The sequence below is a fragment of the Centruroides vittatus genome, unplaced genomic scaffold (genome assembly GCF_030686945.1).
Source record: "Centruroides vittatus isolate TY-2023 unplaced genomic scaffold, ASM3068694v2 scaffold_386, whole genome shotgun sequence".
NCBI classification, from domain to species: Eukaryota; Metazoa; Arthropoda; class Arachnida; order Scorpiones; family Buthidae; genus Centruroides; species Centruroides vittatus.
In genome coordinates this window covers 6,761,104-6,773,536 of record NW_027122706.1, presented here as the reverse complement: position 1 = coordinate 6,773,536, position 12,433 = coordinate 6,761,104, and the positions used below count along the sequence as shown (strand labels likewise).

The 12,433-nt window shown below is 29.7% G+C and overlaps 3 protein-coding genes across 3 annotated transcripts; 1 reads left to right on the top strand and 2 right to left on the bottom strand.

The window, feature by feature from the left end:
- Positions 1–281: 281 nt before the first annotated feature.
- Positions 282–2,136, bottom strand: LOC136988769 (uncharacterized; the record flags this gene model as incomplete). Its single annotated transcript, XM_067286735.1, has 2 exons — positions 282–1,529; positions 1,942–2,136. Coding segments are annotated over 2 exons (1,443 nt in total), but the record flags the coding sequence as incomplete, so codon positions are not given.
- A 1,901-nt stretch (positions 2,137–4,037) lies between these two features.
- LOC136988868 (uncharacterized) lies at positions 4,038–5,155 on the top strand. The gene is made up of 7 exons (XM_067286859.1): positions 4,038–4,134; positions 4,243–4,362; positions 4,443–4,472; positions 4,552–4,611; positions 4,678–4,750; positions 4,833–5,011; positions 5,049–5,155. Exons 2-6 carry the CDS (start codon positions 4,246–4,248, stop codon positions 4,961–4,963), a joined length of 411 nt encoding a protein of 136 aa, XP_067142960.1. The 5' UTR covers positions 4,038–4,134; positions 4,243–4,245; the 3' UTR covers positions 4,964–5,011; positions 5,049–5,155.
- A 1,397-nt stretch (positions 5,156–6,552) lies between these two features.
- On the bottom strand, positions 6,553–11,595 carry LOC136988826 (uncharacterized). Its single transcript, XM_067286787.1, has 4 exons — positions 11,451–11,595; positions 11,299–11,367; positions 11,131–11,220; positions 6,553–6,684 (listed from the first exon to the last, which is right to left on the bottom strand). The coding sequence occupies exons 1-4, from the start codon at positions 11,547–11,549 to the stop codon at positions 6,571–6,573; spliced, it is 372 nt and encodes a 123-aa protein (XP_067142888.1). The 5' UTR covers positions 11,550–11,595; the 3' UTR covers positions 6,553–6,570.
- Positions 11,596–12,433: the final 838 nt, after the last annotated feature.

The window sequence follows — 12,433 nt, the reverse complement described above, 5'->3', positions numbered from 1 at the left end:
ACTTTCTGCATTGGAAGTAGCAAAAAGCAGAAAGCTATCTCATTTGAGAATCCATGTAGAGCGAGTAATCGGTCGCATTAAAAATAATTTTAAAATTTTAGAATCAACATTGCCAATTGAGCATGTGACACTAAAAGGACATGACAATGTCACGTCAATAGAAAAAATTGTACATGTCAGTTGTTCTTTAATAAATTTATGTAATAGTGTTGTGCCATTTGAATAAAATCAAGTTTACACTGTGTAATGTTTGGAATTGTAAATAAAAACATTTATTAAATCTATTGTTTTGAATACCAACGTGTTGTCAGTTCCGGTAATATACAGAATTTGAAAAAATTTTTTGCTTTTTCAATGATTGTATTCCACAATGTAAAGTCTCTATAAATTCTCTCAATATGCAAACTTTTTTCTGTCCAAACTACAAAGTCACAATATTCGACATTACATACAAATATTTGTGTTTGCATTTGATAGTAATAATTACTGTTTTTGTTAATTGTGAAAATACCATTCTCCTTAACTAAAAAATTAGGCGTGTTTTCATCAATATTTTGTTGTCGCTGACACCAAGGACATTTTACTTCAACCACTCCTTGGCCACAACAGTTGCATTCTACAAGACCATCAGGTGTGGCACCAATAAATGGATGATCTGGTAACACATGAAATCCTGTTTCTTTAATAATGAAATTATGATGTAATTTAGCATGTTTTTCTTCGTATTTTGATCGTGCATGGCTTTCGTGTTCACATCCCCATCTTACAGAGGGGCTTTTGAATCGATGTTCAAATGGATAACAAATTTTTTTAATCAATGACTTTGCTGGATTTGTTAAACTTGTGTGACATGCTGCTTTCATAATAGATGCAGTTATGCGTCCAGCTCGATACTGAAACCAAAGTTTCTGTTTGTATTGTTTTGTTGTCATGTCACATATGTTTTTTACCTGGTCTTCTGTAAGTTGCAACTCTTGAAATAGTTTGCAACAGTATTCTTCCAGCTCAGGCCACTCCAGATCAACAAGTGATGGATTAAAAAGATTTCCAAACATTAAAGGAAAAGGTATATCCTGACTTGGAACAAAATGATCTGAAAATCTTGGTGTAACAGCCAAAATGCAAGCTTGTGGATTACATTTTGCCACATCTGACAAAAATGAATCCAGCTCACTGTCATTCATAGGTGTTACCTTCATGTTTCTCTTTTTGAATGACCTTTGGTTAATATTTAAACTAGTCATGCAGTTATACTTTGAGATTGACGAACTAAAATCTATTTCTTTTAATGGTCGAGGAGCAAGAACTCTTGAATGTGGAGGCAACCACTCATTTGCTCTGTCGGTGGATGTTTTTGACTCCCGGATTCTAACACCCACTTCTAAAGCAAAAAGTACAGCACCAACATGTGAACATGCTGAAGAGCAACCTGCCATGCAATTGCAGTGAGCTGTTACAATTTCTCCAGAAGATTTACCAAGAATCCACACTTTTAAAGGTGGAACTCTCAAGCTTTGAGAATGACTAACCTGAAAAAATAGACATTATGTGAAAAAAGCATTCTCAAGAATTTAAGAAAATTGTGTCAAGAAATGTGCTAGCATTAGAACATTTATATTAACATTTAATTTTAACATTAATAAACACTAATTTATATTTTAAAACCTAAAAGAGTTTACTGATTTGCTTATATTAATTTAGTTAGGTATAGTGCATTTATAAATGAACTAATGTAATTTCAGATTTTAGCTAGTGCAAACTTATAAACATTACATGTTAAAACTAAAAACAAGTAGGCTTATTATATACTCATTTCAACTAGAAAATAAAAGTACTGAACAATTTGAATTAAAAAAATTGCTACAGCTGTTTTTAATAAGACTTTTTTACTTTCAGACAAAAATTCTTAGTTAAGAAATACGTAAAAACACGAGTTTAAACAAACAAAAGAAAACATACCTTTCCAAGCAATATTACTTCGTTGTTATTCATGACTTTTACTTTGATATCAGGAGAAACCCAGCCACTTGTTAAATAGTTATGGGCCTCTAAAGATTTATACGCTTTCATTTGTGACAGGGTGTAGAAATTTGTTGTCAAAACCAAATAGTTTATAATGTCACCAAATTCTACTTTCGGCCACAACTCTTGATCAACGACGAAGTCTGATAAACTGGCTTCGTATGGATCGCCTCCACATAACGAAATTTTCTCTTCATATAGAGCTATATCTCGTCCTATTAGATTGCTAGAATAGCCCGCAAGAAAAGAATCTTTTTTAACTTTATCCATGATAACAGAACAGCAGTATTTTCGAACGTTTAAACTAAAAAAAAGGCGTCGAACAACAAACCACGTGCGAGCTAAGCGAACGAAAACTACCACAAAAATGGCGAATGGGCGGAGCAAACGTGTGTTTTATCACGTGACATGCGACCTTGAAACCTCTCTATAATCTGGCAGATTGGAAACTGACCCGGTTTCGACATTCCTTCCGCCACCGAATTATTCGAATATACAATAGCAATCTTATCGTTTTTTTCACATGTAGTATAGAAATTTTTAAAAGATACATAATGCAGTTATAATAAAATATTCATTTTAATTAATTCAAAGTACGTTAAAATATGAAAATTTATATTTTATAAAATTCAAGGGAAGGGCATTGGAAGGTGGAATCGGCGCTTCCATCGCTTCCAATGACGGCACGCCACTGGCAGGATCCACCAATGAATCACTTTTAAAGCATCATTCCTGTCCAAGATGTAAGAATCTTCTTCCAGAGATTGATTCTGATCAGCCTGGTATACTATAAAATATTATTCATTTGACAGATTACACAAATGTGGAAGAGTTAAAATTTGCATAGTATTATCAGGAATCTATAGGATTTGTAAAGAAGCATAACTAACTCTTCAGATACACAAAGAACTGACATTGCAAACTCCAACAAATGATAACATAATTGAAAATATCAAAAATAAATGCCAGTATGTTGTTCTCTTAAAGTTTGTTTGCAAGATTTCCAATTTCGATACCTGATGCCGAAATTGGCCAGTACTTTAAGATCGATATCGGTATCGATACTTTAAAACTATTCATGGCACTGGTATCGATACTTTTGTTGTATTGGACGTCCCTACTGATCTCACGCTTGATATGCACCCCCGATGTTAAAAATTAAGCATTTCTCTAAAACACATGTACAGTATACAGTATTAATTAACTTATTCATATTTCCTGTAAAGGCTGATTAATTAAAGAAGCAAAAAATCGGTACGTCTTTGTAATATATTATAATATTATATATATATATATGTGTGTGTGATAGGTGCTTGAAATAAACAAATAAATAAATATTTGCGAATGGCAGTGAGGGAAAAAACTCGACATATCCGGGTAAAAAATTTCTGAAATTCCCGACTCGGACTTGAATTTGGTTCCTCAGAGCAGATTTAAAACCACAGAATTTATTCTAATGTATCAATATCTTATCCAACTGTGCTACATGTCACTACAAACTTATAAAACAAGGAGAATGTCGCTACGTATAATACTTAGTTCTAACATTTATTTGATAGTCAAACACATGCTATTTACCTACCAAATAAATGTTAGAACTAAGTACTGTACAACACGATTTGTATGTAGCGACGTTATCCTCGTTATACAAAATCAATTCTTATATCAAATAATACAATCAACTTTTTCAACTTTATCAGAATATTACATGCTTGTTATTGAATTAACCGCACAAAAATATATCTTTACATTTATTAATATTATTTAATGGTAACCTATAACAACAGAAATAGGCTTACCCAATTCTCAAAATGTTATAAATGTAAACTAAAAATATATAGCTATAAAACTCCCAGAATTTTTTTTCCAACTTTGGAAGAAATAAACAAAATACTGTATTCACAATTGACAAACTATTACTATTAGTGAACCACAATTTATTTTAAAATTTTATTCATAAATTATTAGTTAAAATGATTAAGTTTCATTTTAAATTAAAATATTGGCAATTGTATGCATAACAATATCTGTGTCTATTCTTGTTACTATTCAATTAATTAAAGATTCAATTGAAACAAATAATTTTCAATTTTTTTGAATTCATCGTACCAGGTGTGCATATTTAATCATTTATGTTAAATATTTCTTTATATATAATTTAAAATAAAATGTAATTATAAATGCAAAATGAGGAAATAACCATATTTTAATCTGTTACAGGAAATGTTCCATCTATTGTACAAGACATTTAACTCATTTGGAATTTTTCCAAGTTATAAAACAGTTGTGCCGTTTCTATTGGGCTTATTCTTAGCTTATATCTACTGCTGTATATTTAAGGTGTGCTAATTTAGAAGATAAATATAGAATAAATTGTACAATTCTCACAAAATTAATTTCAATTGTTTCTTTATATTCAGATCTTGCGTAATGCTTCAGGAGCTGGAAGAGTATTTTTATTTCTATAAAATGTATTTATTATTATTGGAATATTTAATGTTACAAAATATTATTTATACTTTTTTACAGTGCCATAACTCTTTAAATACTGGTACTAAAGCTAATTCAATTACAAAGATTCTTGAAATGGTATTAATTAAATTTAATTCAGAAAACAAAATTATCTTTTGTTAAAAATTATCTTCACACAATTAGGTTTCAAGGGAGGAAGATGAAATAAACAAATTTGAAAATGCATTCGAACAATTCATTGATAAATTATTGTCACGTAATAATTTTAATATATCACTTTATAAATAAATTAATGAAAACATTAATTTTAAGTGGTATACATAATAATAAATTTTCAGAAATTGAAAATGATAAAAGTGTAGTAGTTAAACAAAGTAGAAAATCGTGTCAACCCCGGATAACATTCAAGAAGAAATTTATTACTTTTATATCTCCATTAGTTCAGCATTTTCTATCCAGTCAAGAATAAAAAATTAATCCGGTTTAACTGAAATTCTTAAGATAATGTAAAACGAATTGTTAATAAAATTAAAATTTTATATATTTTATAGCATAATATTGAATTAGTCTTTATTATGTAAAATTCAAAAGCAGATCTGTCGAGTGGTAGCATAGAAAAATTTGTTCCTATTACCTTTTATTAAAATAAGCAGTTTTACACTTCACATGAGAGAACATGGCTGACGTACACTATGTCTGTTAAAAAAACGTCTTTTTCATTTTCTTTATTATAACAGTCCTACCAGACTATTATAATAGTCTGGAAACATATAACAGCCTGGAAGGACTGTTACGATAGAGAGAACACAGAGAATGGAAGAATAGAATGGAATTACTCCCTACGAGAATCGAAACTGGGACAATTCTAGCTTCCAATAGAATTGTCCCAGTGTCTGCAGAGAGTAATTCCATTCTGTTTTTCATGTTCTCTGCGTGAAAAGGGAAATATGAATAATAGGATGTACAGTAATTTTATTTTGAAACTCGGCTGTTTCTGAGGAAGGCCTTTGGTGTAGGCCGAAAACATTTGAACTGCGTTTTTTTACTCTGTTGGATTGGATGTTATGTTATTCAAACGTACCGGTACATGTGATATGCTTTTTAAACAATTCTCCATTGAAAAAAATCTATGCATGTTTTAACACTTGACGTTTCGTCGAACATCCTTCATTATACAGTATAAAGGTTTTATAATTTCTAATAATGTTGAAAATGCGATTCTTCGGGAGTTGAAAGGACTTTCTTGAGTCATGTTGATCCTGCCGTTTACAATGAAAAATGGCACAAATGATCCCTACCATTGTAAGATTTCAGTGAAATCCAAATCGAAAAGAAGCACACGAAACGTCAGTCAGATTTCTCGTACATAACAAAAGAAAAGCACGTTTTTCAGTGATTGTGTTAACCCAGCCGGATAGTAGTGGTGTCACTTTTCAGCGCCAAGTGGGAAGAATTACCGTATGGTTTATAAATTATTTGAAAGAAAAGCATTTGAACTTTGTTCTCTGTTTTACTTAATTTCGGTTCACAATAATACTGGTCCGCGAGGGATTGGAATGAAAAAATCTAGTTCACGAACTTAAAATTTGAGCAGCACTGTATTGGATAACATTAATATAAAAATTTTCTACCTAAAGTATCAAAAAATGTTGACATTTTATTGTGTATATCTCTAACGATATTAACATTTGTTTATTTTAAATACCGCACAAATAAGAGATTGCTATTATATTTGAATATATTTCGTTTAAAGAAACATTCTCAAAAATTTACCTTTATTTAAAAACTTTTTTGTTAGATCTACTGAATTATTAAAATTATCGACAATGAAAACTTATTATTCTTTAAAATATTTTTGAATATAGAGATTATTAAGTTTCTCTTAACAGCTATCTACCACAATACAGAATACTATACTTTTTTCATAAATCATATTTGCTGGAGACATATTTTCATTGGGAATGACGTCAAAACATTTTTTGACTGAAATAAATTCCAATATTTTTTCCCCAAAATTACCTGAATTTTTTTTGAAATTTCTCAGAATAATTTTTGTATATATTTTTTTTTCACAATTCAGAGAAAAATAAACGTATCATTCTTAGAAGGCTTTGTACATTTGTTTTGTTTATCTTGCAAACTTCTTAACTCTAACAAAGATGACGAAATGGAATATAAAAAGCTGGACATCTAAAATAAAAGGCATTTTAAATATATAAAGTTATAAAATTAATATCAAAAAATATATACAATTTAATTAAATTTATATTCCGAAATTATTGTTACTTATAAACTATAATCAGATTAAGTATTCAATTTTTATTTAATATTTATTACATAGAATAATGTAATATTTATATATTTAGTTAACAAAGAATATTACAAGAAAACATAACAAGCTTATATAAATGTAAATGTTCTACAAGTTTTTAATGTTTTTGAATTTGAATTGTCAATTCGTAACAAGTAAAATTAAAACTGGTCACATATCAACTAATTTATTAATGTCCGACATTAGAAATTTATCATCATTTATTTTTACAAAAAATATATAAATAATCAGATCTTTGTGATTTCTCAAAAAATTAAATTAAATTAAATTAAATTATATACTGAATAAATAAATAGGATGTTGAAGTGATTAGAAATACATAGAACATATATTTAAATAAAAGACATTTTAGATATTAAAAATACGGTTTTAAAGTCATGAAAAATTAAATAAAAAAATGACACAACGTAAATATATCTAATAACTAATCTTATATATTGAATGTGAGTTTTGTAATACATTCAATATAATTCAATATATCACGATTCGTGATAGTTTATGCTTTCAAGAATTGCTGTTTAATAAACCTATTTCCCTTTTTAAAAATTTCTATTTACAATTTTTGTGGATGAAAAGATAAAATATCAATTTTAAAATTTTGTTTTTCTTTCACGTTCCTGTTAATCCCATTTTTCTAAGCCCTGTGCCTAATAAATAAGGTGGGCCCACGGACCACTTTATTTATTAGGCACAGCATTTGATTTCGGATTGCGTAGCGCAGTAAACTTAACCACTCGGTCATTCGTCATTACTTTGTGATTAATACAATAAACATTATATACCTTTATGTTTATTAAAATAATTTAAACACTGATTTTAAACATTTCCAGAATAACTTTTCGCATTACGTCAAATTTTTAAAAATATGACTAACATTTTCAGTTCGATTGATTTAGTTTATTTAAGTACCATTTGTTTTCCACCAAAAACATGTTTTAATACACGCTGTTGTATATAAATATTGATAAATGTGATGGTAATAACAACAGTTATAGCATTTTATTTTAAAAATATGTAGATTATGTTATCTTTTAATTAAAAATTATTATTTTTATATGATCATATCAAGGTTTAAAATAATCGTTTGAATTACATAATAAAATCGAGAAGTGCTACTTCTTAGAACTGTTAATACCATTTTTATTTTTACCTTTTTCTATTTGGGATACTAAGAGGGCTATTATTCCATATCCGGGTTCTGCCAGGTCCATAAAAAGGTATCGGCCACCCTCACTCATGATGAGCTATGGGGAAAGAAATTCGGGACATCCCGCCCGTAAAAATTCTTGAAATTCCCGATCAGGCCTCGAACCAGGAGGCCCTAGAGTGGCAGATGACGTAATACGTTGACTTGTTTTTTATTACTGTCGTTCGTTCTCAAAAATGTTATTTACAAAAAACGAAAACGTTTATTTTTCTTGCTCTCCACTAGAGACAGCGAGGTCAAGTTCAATTACTTTGTCCTTTTCAAAAATATATTCTTCCAAATTTTACCATTTACTTTTAATACCAATCTGGTATTTTTATAATTAATTCATAGCCATATCAAAAGATTAACGTGATAGTTAAGTATAAAAAAATTCATAAAGTTCTCGAAATGATTTTATAGCACTGTCACTTTTTACATTAACTGATTCGTTTTGGATGCACATACGTAAAACTCTACGTACAACGTAAAATGCTGCTTCACTTTTTTTTTTTTTTTATCAGACAACAAATAGTGAATATTTTTAAATTAAATATTAATTCCATTACGACAACAATACCTCGGAATAGATGGTTAACTGCTGACGCTGAACAAATATATATTTATTATATTAAGGGAATAAGGCAACGCAATACACGCGGGCGATTTGCCAAGAGTAATGTCTCCCGGAAGAGCTTTTTAGGGAAATTGGCACTTCTAAGTTTTAGACACATGAAGAAAACCCGAAGAAGGTCATGTGGCCAGCTTCGTTGGTTAGGCACGAACGGAACTCAGTGTTATATACAGTCAAACCTGTTTTTATGCGGTCTTTTTTGTGCGATTTTTTATTTGTGCGGTATAGTTGGCGACTAGTCTCATGCGTTTTGTCACGTCTCACGTTGACTTATTATAGCTAAATAAACTTATTATAGCAATATTATTGCGTGAATATGCTAAAAATGAAATACAGCAGAGCGTCGATAAGTGGAACGTCGGTAAGTGGAATGACCGGAAAGTGGAACGATTTTCAGTCGAACTGTGTCGTGCTGAATTGAATGTTTTTGATACTAAATTTACTTCTAAAGTATAATTTTCATGTTTTTTATATTCTTTAATATATTTATTTTGTTTGTACAAAATGCAGAAATAATTTTTAACGATACGATAGCCTCGATGATTATTATAAAAATTTTCGTTAGGCTTAAAATCGACGAAAATTCAACACGAAGCGACACGCAACGGAGAAAAATTCAACAGGAAGCGATACGCAACGGAGAAAAATTTGAACATCGGACAGGTTAATGTATTTTTTCGTACAAAGTCGGAAACTGGAACAAATCATTAACTGGAAAGACCCCAGTCCCCAGTTGGTTCCACTTATCGACGCTCTACTGTAATTTATTTTTTAAGTCAACAAAACACCACCTGGACAAAAATATGTAAAACAGACGATAGACAAGACGATGCAGTCAAGTGCTGACATCTGTTGTCAATAAATTTTACGTGTGTTTTAATTACGTTAATTAAACCTTCAAAGTGCTTTCACATTCCTGGACCATTAAGATAAGATTCATTTCAAAGCGTAAATTGAAGGTAAATGTACTGTATTATTTTTTCTATTTAGATATAAAATTTTAGGATTTTTATTTTATGTTTAGACATAATCCCTGAAAATGAATAAGTGCAAAAACAAAGCAAAGACGAAGGTAATTTCCTTAGAAACTAAGACTACGATTTTAAAACGAGTTATTTTCTACGTGAGACTTTTTTTATGCAGTCCCTATTCACCGCATAAAAACAGGTTTGACTGTATATAATAAATAAATAATAAAATAAAATGAAATAAAGCGAGAGAATAACACAGTTCTGTTCGCGCCTAACCAACGAAGCTGGCCACATGACATTCTTCGGGTTTTCTTCATGTGTCTAAAACTTAAAAGTGCCAATTTTCCTAAAAAGCTCTTCCAGGAGACATTCCTCTTGGCAGATCGCCCGCGTGTTGCATTGCTTTATTCCATCAATTTAATTCATTTTTTTAATTTTAAAGAAGCGCTTTTTATTCACATAAATTCACTAAAAAGTAAAAATAAAAAAATAAAAAATTCAGCTTTCACAATATTCTTGGTATTATACGACCAAAAATAAAAGCATGGGTGTTCGTGTTTAGAAATATTTTTAGTTACACTCTATCAATTTTTATGGGCTTTCCGTAAGTGCTTTTGTTTTCAGTCGCATAATACCAAGAATATTGTGAAAGTTGAAAAAATGGTGTTTTTTTCTTCTTTTTACTTTTTAGTGCATTTATGTAAATAAAAAGCGTTTCTTTAAATTGTATATATACAGATATATATATTATTTTCTACTTTTTAGCTTTATATATAGAACTATTGAATTAACACTGAATTATCGAAATTTTTCTTGGTTTAGCATTTAATTGGGGATGGATGAAAAATTGGGTTACAAGATTTAATATAGAGAGTACGACTAAATAGGGACAAGAGTTTGCCACTTTTGCACGACCTAAAGGGTATTCACGATTTGTTAAGCTACGTGTAGCGCCATTTGTTATCAGATTTCATTTACAAATTTTATTTTATTTTTTGCTAACTTTTTACTAATTGCTAATAGCCTATTGTTTGCAAACTCAAGAAAATTTATTGTCATCGGAAATACATATGTATGCATAGTTTCAACTAGATCGGGAATTGGAAAGTGGGTGAAAATTGAATTACAAGATTTTATCTGGACAAACAGACAAAGTTAATAATAATAAAAAAAAGTATAAAAGTAAAAGCAAACTAACTTAGAAATCAAGGAGAATCACAAAAACTATTTCTACTCGCGACTAAACCGGTCGCAAAGATTCAGTCTCAATAATTCCCTGTCTCAGTTTCCGGTCGCAATAATTTCCCAAATAACTGATTTTTTACAATCAATATTTTATTTTTATATAAGTGAGAGCAATTCTCACGAGCGCAACTAGTATTTAGAAATAGAATTATATTGCATATTAAACTATAACTATTAAGCAATATTATTCTATACAATGATTGACAAACAATATTTCTGAAAGCACCTCAATATAAGTCTGTTTTACATTAAAATTTACAATACTTACTTTAATAGGAAATTTTTTGGTTACGTCAAAATAACCTCCAATAGTCATTCTAAGAGACGCCTTTGCAAATTTTTTCATGAAATTTAACAACTGTTAATTAAAATAACACATATTAATTTGATCATTTATAATTTTAAGCTATTTAATTAAGCAATTTATTTTCGTTACTTTTAATTTGTATTTGAGCTTCAACCGAACTGGCGAAAATATCCTAATTTCTTGAAACGAATCTTCCATCTAAGAAACAAAACATTTGACATTAAAATCATCAACGTCTGAGCTCTAAAAACAAAGACTTTTCTAATTAGGATAAAACTTACCGCTGATGCCATCGAAGATAATGATAAGGCTATTATCAAACAAAGCATAAATCCCATCGTTGTTATCAACGCCATGCATATTCTCAAATGTCGATCCATATCTAAAAAAATGGTCACGTAGGCGCAAAGGCAAACAACCCATGCATTCGTCGAATATCTCAGTGGAATAACAATATCCCCGGTGTTATTTATTTCGTTGATGAATTGCCACAATTCGCCATGTTTATTGATTAAATCTTCAAGAAAATGCTTAGAATAAACTGGATTTAAAGCCATTGTTTTCAACATTTCGGATAATTTTATATATCTTTTATAGACTAAATAACAGGACAAAACAAATGAATTAGCTATGTATATCGTTTGACCCGTAATTATCAGTGACCAAAATCCATACTGGACAGAACAAAAGATAGCTTCGTTTTTATATTTATTATAGTATTGTATTTTAGAGAAAACGAAGAAAATATTCATCGCATAAAAAGCGAATGAGACAATAATAACAAAAAATGTTAAACCGAATAACTTTTGGAAGATATTATATAATATTAATTCTTCTTCGGAATAACCAGAAGTTTTCAAGCAAACGTATAACTTAGCTCGCTTTACACAGCGAAAATGCAAAGCAAAGAAAAATGCGACAGAAGATATCAATATCTTAATAACATACAGTTCGGTTTTAGATATCATATACCAACCAGAACAGGGAATATAACTGTTAAACGCTGGTATTAATTGCAATACAGAAAGAATAAATTGTATCCAAAGATTAAACTCGACTAAACATTGATATGAAGTTTTAAAAAATTTCCATCTTTCTCTGAGTTTCAGAGTGTCATCGCATTGGCATGATAAGAAGCAATCTAAGCCATAGACAATTTCGCCAGAGAAAATATGCCGAAGAAAATAAGTTAAGCAACTATTAGAAGTATTCTGTGCCATTTCTTAAATAGCAAAAACCTATTTTGTGAATTATATATTACCTC